Source organism: Brassica napus, chromosome C6 (assembly GCF_020379485.1).
Source record: "Brassica napus cultivar Da-Ae chromosome C6, Da-Ae, whole genome shotgun sequence".
In the NCBI taxonomy this organism is placed as follows: domain Eukaryota; kingdom Viridiplantae; phylum Streptophyta; class Magnoliopsida; order Brassicales; family Brassicaceae; genus Brassica; species Brassica napus.
In genome coordinates, this window is record NC_063449.1 from 19,941,369 (window position 1) to 19,963,525 (window position 22,157).

General features: G+C 33.7%; 1 protein-coding gene and 3 long non-coding RNA genes across 4 annotated transcripts in view; 3 read left to right on the forward strand and 1 right to left on the reverse strand.

Annotated features, from left to right (window-relative positions):
• Positions 1-5,003, forward strand: part of LOC125588778 — a 5,681-nt gene extending 678 nt beyond the window's left edge. The window contains exon 2 of the long non-coding RNA XR_007324925.1: positions 4,569-5,003. This is a non-coding gene — a long non-coding RNA (uncharacterized LOC125588778). The remainder of the gene's footprint in view (positions 1-4,568) is intronic.
• LOC125588777 lies at positions 126-813 on the forward strand. Its single transcript, XR_007324924.1, has 2 exons — positions 126-196; positions 429-813. It is a non-coding gene; the product is annotated as an uncharacterized LOC125588777 (long non-coding RNA).
• A 5,551-nt stretch (positions 5,004-10,554) lies between the features above and the next one.
• On the reverse strand, positions 10,555-13,944 carry LOC125588779. Its single transcript, XR_007324926.1, has 2 exons — positions 12,072-13,944; positions 10,555-11,159 (listed from the first exon to the last, which is right to left on the reverse strand). It is a non-coding gene; the product is annotated as an uncharacterized LOC125588779 (long non-coding RNA).
• A 2,078-nt stretch (positions 13,945-16,022) lies between these two features.
• LOC125588397 lies at positions 16,023-16,652 on the forward strand. The gene has a single exon (XM_048759721.1). The coding sequence runs from the start codon at positions 16,023-16,025 to the stop codon at positions 16,650-16,652; it is 630 nt and encodes a 209-aa protein (XP_048615678.1).
• The last annotated feature ends 5,505 nt before the right edge of the window (positions 16,653-22,157 follow it).

The window sequence follows — 22,157 nt, forward strand, 5'->3', positions numbered from 1 at the left end:
AGTATAAGTTGTTTCCTTATGATTTATGGTATTGGTGTATTTGTTTCAGGAGATCGTGTAATCAAGGCGTTTATGATTAAACGTGGGGGGATAATTCGGCGACGCGAATGCGGGGACTGGTGGTGGGTGAATCTATCTATGGCTGGGACAAGAGAGAGCTTTCCTGATTCTTGATGATACAGAGAATGCAGCTACGGTAAGATATCTCAGACTTAGACTGATGCTTTCAGTGAGTAGAATCTCGAGATATGTTGTGAAGTAGTCTGAACTTCATATGATTTTTAGCTATGCATCATCGTTATTGTTATGTAGTAAGGGTTGAGATTATTCTTTTTTCTCAGTGTTATGCTGGTTACAAAGATATGTTAGATTGTGTTGGTTCTTGAATATTTAGTTTATGTTTTTCTCTTGATATCGATCACTAATAGTCTGCAGATTAGATATTTTTCCCAATGAGAGAGCGTTTTATCTGAAGTATCAAACTGCTGATGGAATATGTAAGGCAAGGTTTACATATGAAACTGTCTCTACTTTTGGGTAACACACAACGATAAGTATTAAGGAAGATGCACATGATGATAAGAGCAAAGGGAGCTGATTCATCTTGCTACTCAGCTGATTCATCTTTGGAACCTGATGGACACTCCTGATGAAGAAAGGGAGCTGTTTGATCACTTTACTTGTAATCATATGAAATATATATATGTTAGCTTCGGTCAATTTAATTTTATTACCAAACTACAGTAGTTGTTGTGTTGCTGTATTTGTAAAACTACAATGCAAATGCCATAACTTTTATGAAAATGACTTTTGATCTATTACATTTTACAGACAAAAAAGAGTTGATGTTTAAATTTAGGATTAAGGTTTAGGTATAGGTTTAGGGTTTTAAACTCTAATTTTTCACACTATAACCTCAAATCTTAACCCAAACCCTATTCACCAAATCCATTCTCCAAAAAACTCAATTACTTCAAACTTAAAAATAAGATCTAACTTAAAAATATACTAGAAGGGTGTCGCGCGAAGCGCGGAATATTGTTTTATTGCTGTTAGATATGATTTTTGGATGATGTAATTAAGTGGCCTTTCTTATTTGTAAAGAGAATTATTTGATGTTTTATTGTGTTATGTAATATTAGGTAATATGTTAATATATTATGTGTTTGTTTTTCAATAATGTGTTGTTGTGTGTATAATAGTAATTGTGTGGTGAAGTGAGCTTTTAATGTAAATTATATGAATTTTAATAACTTTGCATTTAGGCATTTGTTAATTTTAAGATTGATGGTTTTTAGCGTCAGAATTATATTTTAATTTGTCACATTTTGAACATTACTCTTTTAAAATGTTTTTTGCCCACTCTCCATATTTTGACCCTGAGCCGTCCTCATCTATGTAATTCGCTTACCTTTTCGGTGTGCGGTGCTTCTCGCCATCACTGAGAAAAGACTCACCTTTGTGTTCTTGTTTTTCCTCACATTCATCTCTTGTGATATTATCTGGTTATTGTTATAGATCATGCTAACAAATTCCCAATTGTGCGGTTGTTTTTCACTGTGTTGTAGGTTGTTTTGGTCAATATTGGTCCCTCTTCTTTTAGATTTTGGCTAATTTTAGGAACTACATCTTGTTGGGTTGGGTCAGAGTTCAGTTGTCAGTGTCTTGATGTTGTCTTCCTCTCGTTGACTTGCCGTCGATAGTCTCTGCTCGTCTTGGTTTTCAAGATCTGGTTTTTGGTGATCTGACTTCTATGCTCTTTTTCATATCTCGAGGATGGCCCACGGTTTGATGATTTGTTTCGTCTCCTTTTCTATCTTTGTTCTCTCATCTTGTTGCACCTTTCATTGCTGCTCGCTTCTCTGTTGGCTCTTTTTCACCATATTTGCTACTCCAGGTTTGGATAGTGTTTTCTTCTGTGTATGCTTTATGTGCTTGGAAGGTTATTTCTACTCTAAAGTTGAGCTCTTGTTTTTCGGTGGTAGGCTTCCATTCTCCCTCCCTCAGGTTGTTTCTTTTCTTCTCTTACATTCCTTGGTGTAGGTGTGCGGAGTTAGTCTTTGGAGCTTTGGTCTCTCTCTACTTAGAGCTTGTGGTCTTCGCTGGCATGAACGTCTTGTATGTGCTTGTTTAGTTTGTGAGGTGCTTCTTACCTTTTAGCTGGTGGTTGTGATTCCGGTGCTTGTGGCATGTGTCTTCTTGTTTCGTGGTGACTCTGGTCTCCTGATGATTATTCTTTCTCTGACCTTTTTGGTTTTTGGGGTTTTTTGGGTTGGTGCTTGATCACGCTCCTTTGAGCTCGGAGGAATGTTTTGTCCTATATTTTACTCCTTCTGTTTCAAAAATATATGATGTTTTAGAAAAGTTATGATGTTTCAAAATAGATGATGTTTTGATATTTTATATTAATTTAAATTTTATTGAAAAACTGTGTGACCAATGATGTTTTATATTTATTTTTAAGGATTGGATGAATTAATTTTGGTTTATATTTTTAATGTTTCTTTTAGAAAAAAGTGTAAACCTTAATTCTTGTTCATACACTCAAAACATCAAATATTTTGGAACAGAAGGATATCCTTTTATCTTTTCTAACATCTGCTTGTTCTATCCATGATATTTTGGTAAGATGAGGTAAGTTAGTTTTCTTTGTTGATCTTTTTCCGGCTCCAAACTTTTATTGAGTTAGTGTTACTATAGTATAATTGGGTTTTTTTGTTTTGGTGTGTGGAAGTGTAGGTAGGTTTGATTATGCGTTGTAGTTTTTCTAGTTTTTAGTTAGTTAGTTTAGTATTGTGGAAGTTGTAGGGCAGTTCTTAGCGAAGTGACCTATCTTACACATCGGTAACACTCAACCTTTGATGTGTCTCTCTCTCTGCCTATAATATTTGTTTTGTTGATATCCAAATCTACCACGACCTCTTCCTCGATATCCATACCGACCGCCTCTTCCCGAATCATACATATCCTGTTGTGAGAGTCTGCATACATAAGTTTATCTTGTTTTGCTCATCATGCTTCTCTTCTTCCTCATCATGAATCCTCTCATCATAAAATAATAGAAAATGGTAAAATAACACAAAAATAGAAAATATTTAAAATTATTTATTTATTTATTTTATTTATTTATTTTTATTCATCTTGAATTTTAGTGACCAATAAAATAAATTATCAAATTTTATACAAAGATGGTATTAAAAGAGTAAATAGTAATTAAAGAGTAAATAAAAGAGCAATAGTGCATAATTGAAAGTGTGCTTCGCTAAATTGCAATAATTTATAAGAAAAATGACTCTTAAAATGTAAAAAAAAAAAATATGAAAGACACATGTCATCAAACCCCCTTGCCACTTGTCATAAGAAGAGAAAAGAACTTAAGAGAAAAAAAGCTAACTTTATATATAAGATATCATAAACACTAAACTTTTGAGGATAGTGAGTGATGGACACGGGATGGAACACATAATTTTTTTTTTTTAGCTATTCATAAAATTTAATCCTTACTTTTATACCACTTATGAAAATTCAAATCTAGTCATTTTGATCATAAGTCTAGAATTTTATGATTTACTTGTGTTTGTTTATAGTATAAAACCCAACCCTATTCCTAAACTCTAAATACTCTACTTCAAACCTAAGGACTAGACAACAATTTATAACACTAACTTTAATTAATTTTAAATTCCAAAACATAAATTTATATAGAAAGGCGAAAGATAACGAAATATAAACAATGTATAAAAAAACTAATTATTAAAAATAAAACTCTAAAGCTTAAACTATAAACACAACTTTTATTCGAAAACTCTATATCTTAAATGTAAACTCTAATCTTTTCTATTCTACTTTTCACTTAAAATTTTACAAGTATATTAAACATATAAACTACATTGAAATTATTACTAAATTTATACAAAAATTAATTTATAAAAATAGAGTATAACAAAGAGGAAAAAGTCTTGACTTGTGTTAAAAAAAAAAAGAAAGAAGGAAAAGGCCTGACCAATAGGAGAAACCAATTCATAGTCGTGAGGATAACTAAAATATTAATCTCCACCGTTGATAGATTTTAATCTAATGGATATTATTCACGTAATTTTCATTTTCCCTTTCTCACGACCTTTACAATCTTTTCTTTCCATAGATCTCAAACTAAACTTCTCCTTCTCACTACCGTCACTCGTCACCACCACAACCATCGCTCATCACCACCATCGCCGTCCGACACCCCACACCAAAAAGGTAGAAAGAAGAGAGAGAGAGAGAGAGGAGAGAGAGAGAGAGAGAGAGGAGAGATGAGAGAGAGAGAGAGAGAGAGAGAGAGAGAGAGAGAGAGAAGAGTAGAGAGAGAAGAGAGAGAGATGAGAGAGAAGAGAGAGAGAGAGAGAGAGAGAGAGAAGAGAGAGAGAGAGAGAGAGAGAGAGCGAGAGAAGAGAAGAGAGAGGAGAGCGAGAGAGAGAGAGAGATCTCTATCTCTCTCTCTCTCTCTCTCTCTCTCTCTCTCTCTCTCTCTCTCTCTCTCTTTCTGCCTCTCTCTCTCTGTTATGAACTAGTTTTGTTTGTCTTAGGGTTGGAGGAGGCAATGCGTGCGACGGAGACCAGGCGAAGTGGTGGCCACTGGCCATGGTGGTGCGGCGGAGACCAAGCGAAGTGGTGGAACAGAGAGAAGATACAGAGCTCGGAGATGCAGAGAACGAAGTGGTGGTCTCTAGCTCGTTCCCGTCTTCACCAGCAGCACCACCACCACCACCGACGCGCTCGTCATCACCACTACGGTGGTGAAAGAAGACCTTGACGGGATAGTGGTTGAAGACCTTGACGGTGGAAGAAGAAGAGGAAGCTATGGCGGCTGTATTTTTTTTTTAGGTTTAGGTTTGGTTTAGTGTAAACCAGGAAAATTGTGGTTGTTTTACTTTAATTTTTAATTTATGGTTTAATTTTGTAAACCAGAATTTATTTGTAAACTAAATTTAATTCATAAATAAAATTTATTTTATTTCTAATTATAAAACAAAATTGTGGTTTAATTTTTAATTATTTTATTTTTAATTATAATTTTTTTTGGTTTTTGTAAAAAAATCTGTCATAACACAAAATATAATCAATTTATAACAAAAAATTAGTGTTATATTTAATTTAATAACAATATTCAAGTATTGCTATCATATCTTCATATTTCGTAGCGTTTAAAAAATGCTATCGTAGAGAGAATATCTATGATGGCTGCCGATGACATAGCATAACAGAAAACGCTATAAAAATCCTATTATAGCATTTTTCGTGAGATAAGAATGTACATATTTCTTGTAGTGTGTATGTAATAATAACACTTTTGGCATTGGTCTTTTGTAAATTTCATGTAGGAGTTTTTTGGAATTCTTTGGGCTCTTAAATTAGCTACGTAAAGTGGGTTGCTGTGTTTTCCTATCATGACGAGTGATATACATGTGTATTCCCAGCAAACTATTGATTTGTGTTTCTTTCTCTCCTATCTAAGTTTATCCGAATATGTGCTCCCTTCATTAAAATTTTCAGTGCAGAGCATGAGCAGACCGTAGAGATATGTTGCATAGTCGTATGAAGTTGTGGCTGCGGTCCGTACGTGATGCAGCCCAATGTTGATATAATCCGAATAGTATATATATATATACTACCCATGATATTTGTCATTATATAAAATACTATTGAAAATCTGTCAATCTTAAGAGTTTTCAGTATTATTTGATAGTTAAAGAGCAAAGAGAGAAAAGAAGAAAACAAATATTAATCAAGGTTTTGCATCTGATCTATTAATCAAATCATGAACAGCACGTGGGTTGAGATCTCTTGGTAAATTGGAGTCCATCTTGTCATCCATTCTTCATAAACTCTCGTCAACTTTAATCAGAACATAACTCTAAAACAAAAAAGAGATGAAATGGTGTTGCCAGCTTCTTCACCTTCGGTTGTAGTGGAGCCATTTTGGTTTGAGGAAGAAACATTCCTCTGCAAGAAAAGTAAAAATATAGAAAAAATCAAAATTACACAACAAAAAATAATCTAATGTTGAGAATAAAAGAAAGATTCGGTACTATCTAATTTTCTAAACAAAAATAAACTGGTTGGCACCACCAACCAATGGATACCAAGGTATTTCCCAAAGCCATCTATAACTTTCACTTATTTTTTTTTTAAATGACCGTTTCTACCGCTTCAGAACCTTTACAGTCTCCATAAGATTGAAGATTCATCTTTCTCAGAGAAAACAAACATGAACATTTTGTTTTTGTTATCATAAATTCGTTTATACAGGTAACAAATATTCTCCTTGTTAGCTTCTTTAAACTGTTTTCTGCCAGTTCAGATTATCGACTTGAACCGAAACCATAAGTTGCCATCGAATGTATTAGTATATCCTTTACTTTTCTCGGGTACATCAATGAAGCAGTATGTATCTGTACATAAATAGAAAAAAGCTGAAAATTGCACTAAAATGGATGAATATTAAACTGTATACGTTGGGTATTGAGAAGGAAGGAGGAAAATGAACGTACCTTGGTTTGCCTGAGTGCTTCAGTGCCTCTAAAACTGATATGCTCGCCTATATTTATGATAAATTAAAAGACATGCTTTCAGGGTATTTTGCTAGGCTTCTTTCTCAAAGTGGTAAAGAAGTGTTACTTAAAACAGTGGCTTTATGCCTATTTATGCTATGTCTTGCTTTAAGTTAACAAAGAGTTCCTCTGAAAATCTGACTCAAGCTATGGCAGCTTTTTGGTGGGATTCATTAGAACATAAACGCAAGATCCACTGGTTGAAATGGGAGAAATGTGTCTTTCAAAACAACAAGGTGGGTTGGCCTTTAAAGACATTCAGACCTTCAATCAAGCCTTTCTTGCTAAACAAACTTGGAGATTACTTGATCAGCCTGATTCCCTGTTTGCAAGGGTCTACAAAAGTCGATATTTCCTAATTATGACTTTTTAAATGCTCGTTTGGGTGCCAGATCCTTGTATGGGTGGAGAAGTATTCAATTTAGGAAAGAGTTGCTTACTCGGGGTCTTAGAAAACAGGTTGGTAATGGAAATTCGATCAATGTCTGGATGGATTTTTGGATTGTAGGGGAGACAATGAGAAGACCTCTCATGATGAACATCATTTTCGACTTGGATCTTAAAGTCAGTCATCTTATTGATCAAGATACCAGAACATGAAAGAGATATGTACTTGATGAGCTATTCTACCCTGAAGATATAGCAAGTATAGTGAAGATGAAGCCAACAATGGATGAAGAAGACTATTGGACTTGGTGCCATAATCGAAATGGAGTTTACTCGGTGAAATCTGGTTATTGGATGATGAATAATGAGAAACACGCTGCTCTGATCCGAGAAGCTGAAACCCTCCCATCTCTTAACCTTTTGAAAGATTCTATCTGGAAAGTTAAAACAGCTCCAAAGATCAAAAACTTTATGTGGAGAGCTATATTCGATGCCATTCCAGTTGGAGATTTATTGATCAAGAAAGGAGTCAAATTGGATCTGTGTTGTCAGTTATGCGGATTTGAGGGTGGATCTGTCAACCATCTTCTTTTTACTTGCCCCATTGCGCGTCAAGTATGGGCCCTATCTCTCATCCATGTTCCAGAAAACGGGTTTGATATGAACTCGTTTTACTGTAACATCCATTTCTTGATGTTTGGTTTGAACGATGGAATTCTACGCTTGAGGCAAGAAGAAGGTTTCCTTGGTTTATATGGAATTTGTGGAAGAATCGAAATATCTTTGGGTTTGAAGGAAAGATATTCAAGCCTTTGAGATTGTGCAGAAAATCATTCATGAAGCAGATTCTTGGTTTATTGCAGATGAATTTCAAGTGAAAAGAGTGGAAGAAGAAAAGAGGCCGAAGATGACAGTGTTAGTGAAATGGGAGTCTCCCCAATTCTCTTGGTTAAAATGTAATATTGGAGTGCACTGGAAAAAGGACATTGCATTGGGGGGAGCTGCCTGGGTTTTAAGAGATTCTAGAGGGAAGGTGTTATTGCATAGTAGGAGAGTTTTTATTGGTCTCAATGACTTAAAGGAACTGAAGGTTTATGTGTGTTTCTGGGCGATTGATAGTATGGTGAGCCATAAGGTGAATATGCTGATCTTTGCGTTTGATGATGAAATGATTGTTGGAGCGATCGTAAGACCTAAAGCTTGGCCGTCTTTCAAAGCTACGGGTGCTGAATTCTTAATCAAGCTTAGGAAAATTGAAGTTTGGAGGTGTTTAAAGGAAGAAAAAGGAAAGAATAGAAGTGCATTTCTTATTGCTCAAAGTGTGACTATAAGTAGAAGATTTCAATCTTATGTTGCAGCTGGTTACCTTTTTTGGCTGCAGGATGTCTTTGAGAATGAGAAATGCTCAGCCTTTCCTTGACATTGGGAGGATTATCTAAGGAATTTTTTGGGTTGCTCTGTGTTTGGATGGAGTAAATTAACTTAGTTCGTTTTTTTGGTTGATGGTGTTGTAGGTGGGTTTGTATCTATGTGGTGGTTGTAGATTTACAGTTTTTGGTGAATGAAATTTCAGATGACAAAAAAATAAAATAAACTGTATACGTAAGGAAATTTTGAAAAGCTATGCATATATATATGTTTTTTACCATATAAGTATGTATAATCAACTTGGAAGAACGATGCTATATATGTAAAATCACTATCCACATCCGAGTCTTTACTTCTATATACTTAACTATAAATCAGTAGAACTCTTTGGAGTGCTTGCCGACATCGACTCATTATCTTTTTTCTTCATCGTCACCGTTTTCTCTATGTCGTTTTTCTTTTGTTTCCAGATCATATAATGGGGCTGCTGACAAACTGGCTAAGGCCTGTTTGTCCACCCATGTAGCAAATTTGGGTCCTTAAAGCCTCTTATCTTTCCTTTTTTATTAATGAATTACTCAGTCGATCAAAAAAAAAAAAACTATAAATCATCAATGCTGTCAAATTAAAAAAAGTTATAAAGACGGTACTAAAAACAAAGGCGCACATGGTTCGTTTACGTAGTTTGCATAGAATAGAAAGATGCTGTTGAAAAATTAATATTCTTCCGTTCGCTCTTATCTTAAGCCGTATGCCCATTTTGTACCTTCGCTTCCACACGTGTGCATGTATGTATATATCCATTACGAATACATCTCATTTAATGGTGTCATCACTGAACGACGGTGTTTAATGACCTTCTTGCTTAAGAATTAAGATAATTATTAGTATTGGTCTTCTCATGTGTGCTTAAGCAGTTAAGCGAAAGCGACACACATGACACACCTAACATCTTTATTAGCTTGATTAAGAAGCGATTCTTTGTTGGACGATATATAAAAGTGACTTTCTGCTGCATAGAATCAAAACATTTTCTTTCAGTACCTACCAAGTACCCTTTATATGTCGAATCTGATTTGTGAAACTTGGTCTGTATGACTCTATAAATTTAATCATTCCACTTTAGAATCCGAAACTCATATGATATATATGTCGAATTTGTTTTCAGTGTAAATTCTAAAGGGCTGTTCCATCGGTTTTCTTTTACAAATATTATAGTTTATTTTTCAAAAGACTTATGCAACTTAAAATTAAATAACTACCTTATATACTTAATTATATATAAATAAATATATATTTCTTATGTTTTACTTATAAATTTAAGATTTTACTTCGGGTATATCCGAACCGATTCAATATAACCCGAATCCGAATGATATATGATTACTTTATGGGTTCTATGATGTGATACAAAACCGATCCGAACCCGATGTGTTATATCCGAACCCGACCCGTACTTGCAAATTTACTAAAATGAGACTTAGAAAGTGTTATAAAAGAGAACCGAAATCCGAAAAACCTAAATATAATCTTAATTTATATGTATAATATAAAATTTAATTATGATATATTTTATTTTCAACTATTTGTGGTCCTCTTTCATTTTATTTAACTGGATATATCTAATTTTCTATTTCTTTTCTATTTTGTAATTGTTTCTAAAAATTAGAGATTGTTTCAATAATTTTAAAAATATTTTTTTTGCTGTCTGGCGATTTTGTTTTTTTTTTTTAATATTTTTTTTTATAGTTGTCTTTGTATTCTCGCGGTGGTGAGTTTGTATCTCATTTTACATTTGTTAAAATTGTTTATAACAATTTTATTGTAGATGAGCTTCTCTTCCTTTACATGACCCATTTTAGACATTAGACCGGCTCAAGATAAGAATAGCTAAGAGGTAAAATAAGACAAAATGAGGAATGCCGATTAGAAGAGAAAAATAAAAATGAACTGGCAAAAACTAAACAATATATATATATACAGAGTTAGCCATGCAAGAGAGGGTCATTCGGAAGTCACCGCTTATGGCATGATTAATGGGGGTCATTGCTCTTGGGTCCTTAATACACATATATTTGTATGTATATAAATATATGTGTATTAAGGACCCAAAAGCAAGGATCTCCAATAATCGTGCCCTTAAGAATATAATACTCATCACATCCTTTCTCGAGAATGGTGGGTCACTTAATAACATTTTTTCACGTATCTTTAAATTATCCTAAATTACAGTTTATTAATAATTAAATAACATCTCCAGTAAATGAAATACACAAAAAAATATCAAATAGCACAAAAGCGTTCAACAGACTTTTTACGAAGCGAGAGGAAAAGACGGCAAAGTCTTAACTAAACCCTGAAAGCCTACCGAGCAAGTTCCATTCATGCCTAACCATCGCACACAAGAGACAGCCCTTCGGACCTATGGCGAACCAGTATCGTACTCTAGGGCGGTCTAACGAGAGCAAATGATCAAGCAAAAAATTTCCATTAATGAAGGATGGAAATCCATTGGATATTGAGAACCTTTCAATCATCTTCTTTCCTTTATCATAAGGGTCACCCTCCTAAATTCCTTGTCGCATAAGTAGCGACCTGCACGAATGGTGACCACGCGGCTTTGAGATACTTATTGGCAAAGAAGAACGCGAAACCGAGGTCTTCCTCCACTAGCAGGTTTTTTTGGAAAACTCCATTTATTTTGGTGTGGATGGCGGGCATGCCTATATTTCTTGGTTTCAATAGGTCTCCTTACGAGCGTTCTTTCTTAGTCTTTTCCGCCAGAACCCCGTATTTCTTCTAGACAATTTCCTAATTGTTCCAGAGCAACAAGGCAAAGATTTTTACGGAATTAAGTCTTAATAAAACGAAATTGAATTAATGAACTATAAAAAAAAGGATTGTGTAGCCATAAATCTTATTTTGTATTCATTACAATCTGTTGACAATCTCACCCGAAAAGGTAAAAGGGAGGGTGGGCAACAAGAAAGTCAGTCACCGATATTGTGATGTTAAACCCACAAGTCAAGGGACTCAGACTTGCACTTTGACACGCTTACCTAATCCTAATATTTAGCAATCATGACACCTAATACGCTCAAGCCTTGTAAGCAATGGTCCCATGTGCGAGATAATGCTCGCTCATTTAAAGTAGAAGCTTACCCTTATGGAGGCTTCATGTATGGGACTAGTTCCCACCCACAGCCAATGTGATGCTTTATCAACCTCTAGGCTATGGATGAACATGATGACTATGTTGGCCACATTATTATTCACAACTGCGGAACACATTAGTCCGTCTATGTATCTTGCTACCATATCTACACAATTACAAATATAACGACACCAATCTTAAAACATGCAAAATAATGTAATAAAAACACCCAAGACTCCAAACAGACTCAACGCACCGAGATGGAACTCTTATTCAATACTAAGCTATACATGTACGAAGTTCTAAACAGAGTTTCAATAATTTATGAGAATAGCGCTCACTTTAGAAATTGTGAAAGATGGTATCTGAATTCCGAGTGGTCGAATGAATTTTGAATATGAAATCAGAACAAAAAACCCAATCAGAATAGGTCTTGAACGGCAAAATGGATAACCAAATCAAACATATCAAACCAGACCAAACCGGGTCAACTAGGTCGGACGGACCGGCTAGCAAAAACTATCAAAATATAAAGAGAAGGGATGCAAAAAACTCGCTGGATGACTCACCAATGATTTTTTCATAACTCGTTGAAAACGATTTGGGAAGTCATTGATAAACTTGCTGAAACTCAACTGAATTTCACCTATCACTCGCCATAAAAATATGTTGGAAACTTGCCCAAAAGCTCGCCGGAAAATTTTCTGGTGGGAAAAACTTGATGAGGACCAGTCGTTGGATTATTTAACGATTAGTGACTCAAAGCAAAGAACTACCTTTTTGATGGATAAAAAGAGGGAAGTACAGTTATAAATATTTGTAAGAAAGGTTTAAGACTTTATTTTTCTTTTCTTGGATTGAGGCAAATAATGAACTAACAATGGGCTCTTTATTGGGTTGTTACATAGACATAGACTATGAGAATTACAAAAGATATCTCTAGGATTTATTTGAGTTATATGATTTCACTCATCTTGCAGACAACTTAATTACTTCGTTTGAGGACCAAATACTTTTCTTCCCAAGTTAAAAACATTATGAAATAAAAATTTCTTTAATTCACTACTTATTTTTACCATACTTCAATAAAAACTTTTTATTTAACAAACCAAATTATAAGTCACCTATATGTTTCATTTTGGTATGAAGGTTTGGTTTTAACCTTCTGACCTATAAACGTTTTGGTTCTACTTGTAAGCTTTGTTTAAGCCTTACGATCAAATAGATAGGCCATACTCACGATTGATTGGGAACACGAGGCAATGAGAGCCGTTAGTAATTATGTGAGAGAGCCTTGTCCACAGTTAATATCGAGCATGAGGCTATGAGAGAGTGGTCCTTGGAGTTTGTCGCAAGGAGACGGTAGGTGTAAGTCTTCTTCGTAGTTTGTTGCAAGGAAGAAGGCAAGAGACACCTGATCGCTTGCAAGGAAGAAACTCTTTTGTTGGACTGAAGCAAATAGAGTGATTTTGTTTATTTAAAAAATCATTTTGCATGAATTTTTCCAAAAAAAATTTGTATAGCTCATCCTCATTAGACGAGAGCTATCTCTTGAAAGTTGTACCAGAAACGTTTCAAATGATGTTTCACGAAAGACGTTTCTTATATATTTTTTTGTAGCCGAAGTGTTTTGGCTTGGTGTGAAGGCTGTGTTTAACCTTATTGCCAGAAGCATTCTGAGTCGAGTGATAGATCATGTCAATTTCGTGTTAACATTAAGATCAATGTTTGTCTCTTAAGGAATATTTCCTTTCCCTATTATATGGTCTTATAGTTATCCATTTTCTATTGAAATATTGTTATCCCTTAATATATTTGGTGACCAATGAAATTGGAAATAAATGAGTAATTCCTAATTTATCTCTACCTTGATGGACAGTTGAGATTAATCTAAAGAAACTCTAAAGAGGAATTAAGTCATCTCTCCACCTATAAATACATATCTTTAGACCATCATAAAGAGATCCAAAAAAAAGAGCGACAACTAATGTTATAGGCGAGACGAGAGAAACCTAAGAGTTCCTAAGAAGAGATTGAGCTGTTCATCTTCCATTCAGGATTCAATCCATTCAGGAAGATCTCTCAGGCACAATGAATCCAGGTAACTCTATAAACATTCATATGATTCTATTATGTGATTAACCTAGATGTTTAAATATGTTAGGGTTCATGTAAATTTAACTTACATGTGGTATCAGAGCATGGTTATGAACATCTGTTTAATCCATTAAGAATAATAGATCTATGAACTTGATAATTGAAATTGATAGATCTGAGTATTAAGATTTCTAGATTTGCTTATTATGAGTTTTATTTTCGTATGTGTGTGAACTTTGTGAATCTGAAATAATTATTTTTCTGTTTATGAGAATCGTGCATGGTTTGTGCATCTAAGGATTATAATCTATATTACTAAAAGAGAAGTACCCATTTGAAAATGTTCTTACTTCATTAATTAAACTTCCTATTTTTTTGTTTGTCTTTTTCAGTTGCATTTATGAAATATCCTAAAACGAATAAAACTGCCTAATTTATTACATGTCTTTTCAGTTACATTAATGAAATATGCTTAAATGAATTTAAACTTCCTATTTTATTGTTTGTCTTTTTCAATTACCTTAATGAAATATCCTTAAATAAATTTGGACATAATGTCATTTAATCAACAAAAAAAACTCATGAGTTATCCTTACTCGCATAATTTTAATAATGGAGATTTTTAAAAATGTGCATCATTAAAATGTTACCTAAAACATACAGCACTAATATATAGCATGCATCAATAAAACTAGAATTTGACACACAATTGTACGAATATTATTTTCAGTTGATTAAATTAAAAAATATTTATTTATTCAAAAAATATTTAAGAATGACTATGTTTTTAAAAATTATATGGTATTATTTGCTCATAACTCATTTGTAATTTGCTAAATTGTTAGAAATAAAATTTTAGCATAATATAACTCAGTTGTCATTTGCTAAATTTATGGTTTTTATTTATATTTTTTATTATTTAATTATAATATTTTTATTTTATATTTGAAAGAGAAATGAATTTTCTTTCAAAAAATATTTTTGTAAATGTATTTTTTAAAAAATAATCCATTTAAATTGTTATTATCATTGAATATAATTATTTTTGACATAATTTGAGTTTTCGTTTCCATCAAAACTTATCATATTTTAGGATAATTTTAATTTAAAATGTAATTTTCATATTTTTCAAACAAATTCTAAAAATATTTTTTAAATATTTTGTTACAATTTTTTAAAAAATATTGAGTTGCATTTCAAATAAAAAGGTAAAGATATTAAAAATATTCTAATTAAAATATGTAAAATTTAATATAGTTTTAAGGAAATGGTCAAAAAAAAATTACACATAAAAAAAATCATGATTTTTGTTAACTGGGCGGATCATTATTTATATGATATCGTAAACGAAAGAAAAATTTATGTTTTTACAATTATCTAATTAACTATGTATATTCATTTTTTATATTTTTTTATATGATATCACACATTCGTAAAAAATAGATAGTTTAAGATGCAAAAAAAATTATTTACTTAATGAATATAATATGATTGAATTTTACAAATACATCATTTAATAAAATAAATTATTAAAAACTGAAAATTCATATCCGCGCTGGCGCGCGGGTCAGGATCTAGTTTACTGTTTAAAAGAATCGTGCATATCCGAATTATAATTTTTCGCAGTACAGAATCCGTACAAAAAGGGTGTTCTACAAATTAGGGTTTTTCCGCAAACCCTTTTCCGTGCAAATTTCGGGATTATGTAAATTATGGTTTCTAAAGACCTATCCTGTAAATACTGATTCGTGAAGTTTTTGTGCAAAATTGATAATAATAATTGGTCTGTGCATAATTAGTACAGCGTGTTTTGTATATACTGCAGAATCGTTTTGCACATAATTCGTACAAAACCGATTTTGCACTTAAAGTTATAAACTTTTCTATTCATAATCCGTATAGAAATAATTTATATACATATAAAACACAATTAGTACAAAACATTATTTCACATAAAGTGCTTATTAGGGTTTAGATATCACCACAGTGACTTTACCTTAATAGTTGCAACTAAAAATCATTATTTAAACCATGTTTTTTATCTTCTTATGAATTATTTAGTTACCCACAGGTAGACTATAATCATGAGAGTTGATTAATTACTTAAGAGCGTATGTATTGTGTAAACTAAAGACATCCACAAATGATTTGGTTTGAGTAATTCAATACATCACTCAATAATGGAATGATTGTTATCGTGAAAGCTAAGGATATCCACAGATAACATAGTTTGAATAATTAGGTACATCATTCAATAAAGTTTCATGAATCTGTGACCTTATATGAGATTATGCGATTCCCACAGGAACATTATAATTTCTTGTCATATACATTCAATTTTTTCGTGTTGATTAAGTTATGAAGCCCAATTAATACTTGTACATCTCTAAAGTGCAGCAACTTCTTCCGCTAGTTTGTCATCTATGGTCTCTTCTGTCCCCATCCTCATTGGAACCAACTTCTCCGAATGGAAAGAGAAAGTTGAGTTCACATTAGGTGTACTAGATTTGGACTTGGCACTTCGTGAAGAAGAGCCTAGCCAACTCACTAATGATAGTACTGAGGAAGAAAAGGCTTTCCATAAAGTGTGGGAGAAAGCTAACAGATTGAGCATCATGTTCTTAAGGATGACAATAGCTAGCAACATCAAAACTTCCCTTCCAGTTGCAGAGAAAGCTAAGGCTTATCTAGCGGCTATAGAAGAACGGTTTAAGACTGCAGACAAATCCCTTTCTGGGAAACTTATGGCAGATCTTACAACCATGAAACATAATGGCACAAGGTCTATGCATGAGCATTGCATTGAAATGACCAATCTTGCGGCTAAGCTAAAGGGTTTAGGAATGAGTGTGGATGATTCATTTCTTGTCCAGTTTATCCTAAACTCTTTACCTCCTCAGTATGGACCATTCCAAATCAATTACAACGCCATTGTTGAAAAGTGGACGTCGATTGAATTGGCTAACAAACTGGTCCAAGAGGAATCAAGGCTTGGTCGTGAAGGTATTAATGTTGCCCACTATGTCCAAGGAGCTGGACCTAAAGCTGGGTAAAGACATCAACCAAGTCATAAAAGAGCACCACCCAGGATGAATGATTCTAATCAAGTCAATGAGAAGAAGGCAAGAAAAGATGGCCGATGCAACTTTTGCAAAAAGTCTGGACACTTTCAGAAAGATTGGCCTAAAAGAAAAGAATGGTTTGAAAAGAAAGGTAATCCTATGGGTTCAGTAAGCTTTTTCGAATCTTACTTTGCTTGTGTTTCTTCTGATACTTGGTGGATTGATAGTGGTGCTAATGTACATGTAACTAATTCCTTGCAGAGATTCCTTACAACCCAGACCATAAATCCAAGTGAAAACTATATACTTAGGGGGAATCGAGACAAAGCGCCAATTCAAGCTATTGGCACTTATCGTCTCATTTTAGATAGTGGATTTTGTTTGGATTTATTTCAGACTCTTTATGTTCCATCTATTTCCCGTAATTTAGTTTCACTAAGCAAACTTGATTTGGCTGGTTTTAAGTCTTCTCAAGGAGATGGTTGTTTCAATTTATTTTTGAACTCTAATAAAATTGGTTCTAGAATATTAGTTAATGGTCTTTACAAATTAAATTTGTCTGATCAAAATTATGAAACACATCTCACTCTGCAAGATAAACATAAAACTAAAGCATGTGCGAATGATTCATATTTCTTGTGGCATAAAAGACTAGGACACATTTCTAGTGAAAGAATCAAAAGATTGGTAAAAGATGAAGTCGTACCGAATCTTGATTTTACCAACGGTAAAGAGTGAGTAGATTGCATTAAGGGTAAGCAAAATAAACACACTAAAAGAGGAGCCACAAGAAGTACACAGCTTCTTGAAATCATACATACAGATATTTGTGGACCTTTTGACGTTCCAACTTTTGGAGGTGAAAAGTACTTCATTACTTTTATCGATGATTATTCACGTTTTTGTTATCTCTATCTATTGCATGCAAAGTCTCAATCTGTGGATGCTGTACAAGTATTTATTACTGAAGTTGAGAGACAATCAGATAGAAAGGTGAAAATCATTAGGTTAGATAGAGGTGGTGAATTTTATGGCAGATATGATGAAACATGACAACATCCTGGACCATTTGCCAAACTCCTCCAGAAATTAGGAATCGTTGCTCAATACACAACGCCTGGTTCTCCATGGAAGAATGGTCTAGCTGAAAGGCGTAATCGTACTTATATGGGAATGGTTAGATCCATGATGAGTCATGCTAATTTACTTATATCCTTGTGGATGGATGCATTACGAACTGCAGTCAATATCTTGAACCGAGTTCCTAGCAAGGCAGTTCCAAAGACTCCTTTTGAACTGTGGAAAGGCTGGAAACCTAGTCTGTCACACCTCCAAGTTTGGGGATGTTCAGCTGAAGCAAGAACATACAATCCACATGAAAAGAAATTAGATTTCAGAACGGTCAGTGGTTTCTTTATTGGTTACCCTGAGAAGTCTAAAGGATATAGATTTTACTGTCCAATCCATACTACGAGAATAGTAGAAACCGGTAATGCCAGATTTTATGAGAATGGTGAGATTAGTGGGAGTGATAAAATTCAAGATGTGATCATTCAAGAAATTAGGGTAAATATCCCTTTACCCTTAGTTCCGAATGTTGGGAATCCTCCTGTTGTAGAACCGTTGCACAACGAGGAAAAACAGTTGAATGATCCACCACTCCTTAATGAAAATATCGCCAATAATGAACATGAAGCACACGAGGAACCATCATTAAGAAGATCAACTCGTGAGAGAAGATCAGCTATTTCTGATGACTATGTGCTTTATCAAATAGAATCTGGAAAATGGGATTTAAAAGATCCGGTTTCTTATTCACAAGCCATGAAAGATGTTAATTCTGATCAATGTATCGAGGCCAGTAAAGATGAAATAGACTCAATGGTTAAGAATGAAGTTTGGGATGTTGTTCCATTGCCTGAAGGACACAAAGCAATTGGGTGCAAATGGATCTATAAATCCAAGCTCGATTGTCATGGCAATGTTAAACGACGTAGATCCAGACTTGTAGCCAAAGGGTATAATCAGAAAGAAGGCATTGATTATGGTGAGACTTTTTCACCTGTGTCTAGAAAAGACTCTCTCGGAATTATAATGGCATATGTAGCTGAATATGATCTTGAGTTACATCAAATGGATGTGAAAACCGAATTTCTTAATGGAGACTTAGAAGAAGAAGTCTATATGCGTCAACCTGAAGGCTTCATAATCGAAGGTCAGGAAGATATGGTCTGCAAATTGAAGAAATCAATATATGGACTGAAACAATCTTCGAGGCAATGGTACTTAAAGTTTGATGAAACCATGACGAAATTCGGTTTCAAAGAAAACATTGTGGATCCATGTATATACCTCAAGATCAGTGGGAGTAAGTTCATATTTTTGGTTCTGTATGTTGATGACATATTATTAGCCAGCAGTGATCTTGGTTTATTACATGAGACTAAGAGTTATCTCTCTGAGAACTATGAAATGAAAGATATGGGTGAGGCATCCTATGTGATAGGAATTGAGATATTCCGTGACAGATCACTAGGAATTTTGGGATTGTCTCAGAAAGCATATATTGATAAAGTTCTTGAGAGATTCGGCATGATGACATGTTCTTCTAGCATTGTTCCTATGCATAAAGGTGACACGCTTAATTTTAAGCAATGTCCGCAGAATGAAATGGAACGTAATGAAATGCAAAAATACCTTTATGCATCTCTTGTGGGAAGTTTGATGTATGCACAGGTTTGTACCAGACCTGATATTAGCCACGCAGTTGGCATGCTGGGTAGATTTCAGAGTAACCCAGGACTCGCTCTTTGGCAAGCTGCAAAGAAAGTTTTGAGATACTTAAAGGGAACAAGAAACTACATGTTGACATATCGAAAATCAACACATCCACAGATGGTTGGATTTTCAGGCTTAGATTTTGGTGGATGCAAAGACTCTAGACACTGTACTCTCGGCTATGTGTATCTCTTTGGTTGAGGTGCCATCTCATGGAAAATCCAGAAGTCAGAGTTGATATACACATCCACTATGGAAGCTGAGTATGTTGCATGTTATGAGGCTTCTATTCAAGGAACATGGTTGCGGAATTTTGTGTCAAAGTTTGGGGCTTTGAGTTTTGTTGACAAGCCTCTCACTCTTTACTGTGACAATCAAGCTGCAATCTTCTTCTCTAAACATGATAGGATATCTAAGGGAGTCAAGCATATGGACCTCAAATATCTATCACTGAAGAAAGATGTCAAAAGAGAAAAGTTTGTCATTGAACATATAGGCACTGAACTTATGGTTGAAGACATATTTACAAAAGCTTTACCTCAAAAGACTTTCATGAAGTATGCTGAAAGTATGGGTCTTGAGGATAGCGCCGAATGTTGTTTGTTTACGATTAGCCTATGTATGACAATTGTTTGAGCTCTTTTATGACTTTTATGACTTTTACATCTTTTATATATTCTGTTTCCAATGTGTGCACACGTTATTGTTGGTTGGATTTATGATAACAGAATGAGTCTCTCGCTAAAGACATTAAAGGGACCATTACGATACTCTTACTTATGTTTATGGTCTAACTATGAAGGTGGTCAATGCGGTAGTACATGGAAGGGATCATGTTGCAGAATGATGTGCGACGGCCATGACTCTCATTGATTACTAGATTAGTCAAGACACTTATGATGACCAAATGAAAAAATAAAGTTATAGCATATTATGCCGGCCTTATGATTCCATAAAGAAAACATTAGTGGATCTCACTAACGACCAAGTGGGAGACTGTAAGGAATATTTCCTTTCCCTATTATATGGTCTTATAGTTATCTGTTTTCTATTGAAATATTGCTATTCCTTAATATATTTGGTGACCAATGAAATTGGAAATAAATGAGTAATTCCTAATTTATCTCTACTTTGATGGACGGTTGAGATTAATCTAAAGAAAACCCTAAAGAAGATTTAGGTCCTCTCTCCACCTATAAATACATATCTTTAGACCATCATAAAGAGATTCAAAAAAAAAAGCAAAAACTAACGTTATAGGCGAGGTGAGAGAAACCTAAGAGTTCCTAAGAAGAGATTGAGCTGTTCATCTTCCATTCAGGATTCAATCCATTCAGGAAGATCTCTCAGGCACAATGAATCCAGGTAACTCTATAAACATTCATATGATTCTATTATGTGATTAACCTAGATGTTTAAAGATCTTAGGGTTCATGTAAATTTATCTTACATGGCTAAATGTGAAAGGCTATACCGCGCCATGGGTTAGCGTAGAAGCAGCTACTACAATCATAGACGAGCCCACTAATATATATATATACATAACATATGCCTCAAAATTTTACAGCAATGCACACAACGTCGGGGGAAAAATCTTGTCTACAATGACCCATAACCAGCTACTACACCCAATAACAGTTTAACTGACCATCCGATGTTAGATCATCTCCAATCCATCTTTATAATAGAGATCTCTAAAATAAAGGCAAAAATAGAGAAGATATTTTTGCTCCAATGATAGAGGAACACGAAAACACAATCTCTATTTTTTTCTCTATTTTAAAGATCTCTATAATAGAGATGGATCGAAGATGCTCTTACATGCACTGGATGCCTTTAAAAGCATATATAAAAACGACTGTTACCACGTGTTTGAAACCCAACACTCACTTTCTTGATTTTCGATAGCTTTAAACTCTCACTACAACTTTAATTAAACTGTCTTCAATGATAGATTATTTTGAAGAAAAGCATAACAATGAAAGAAATATTTCCAATAATACATCATTTTAAAGAAAAAAATAGAGAGGATATAATTTGTAACACATCAAGTTTGAGGAATTACTATTTACAATTTCATTTTAATGTTAAACTATTTTTTATTTACCAATTAATCTTTAAACTTCTACATAGTTTTTTTATATCTAAAAATATTAAGATATGCATTTTTTACTTTAATAAAATTATTAATAATTCCATTAAGACAAATATAAATTCTAATAAATCATTGTTTATTCTGTTAAAAACTAAACTTATATATATAAAAATATTTATTTAAAATAAAATTATTACTGGGTAAAATTTGTAAGTATTAAAAAGTATTATTAGAATTTAATAAAAAATATATTTGGAATGTCTTCTTTTAAGGGAAAAAATTAGAAAAATTATCGGATCAAAACTCCAACTCATTTTAAATTTACATTATTTAAAAAAATGAGGATAGCCATATGAGATGCTCTTATTAACAACTAAGAGAACAATATAACACAAACACTTGCTGTTACAAGATAGATAAAGTGAAGCTCATATACACAACAATCCGGTATATATACTCAGCTACTACAATCATTTTCAAAAACCATCAACGAGAAAACACAAAAAAGTAATGACAACAAACAAAACAGCTGACACATTGGAATCTCTATCACATGCCATCTTAAGAGACATAATTTCACACGATGCAGCATCCTCAAGCTATCATAATTTAACACGTTTTAC

Excerpts from the sequence above, each read along its gene's own strand:
- LOC125588397 (XM_048759721.1), top strand. The coding sequence starts at position 16,023 with ATGGTCTCTTCTGTCCCCATCCTCATTGGAACCAACTTCTCCGAATGG.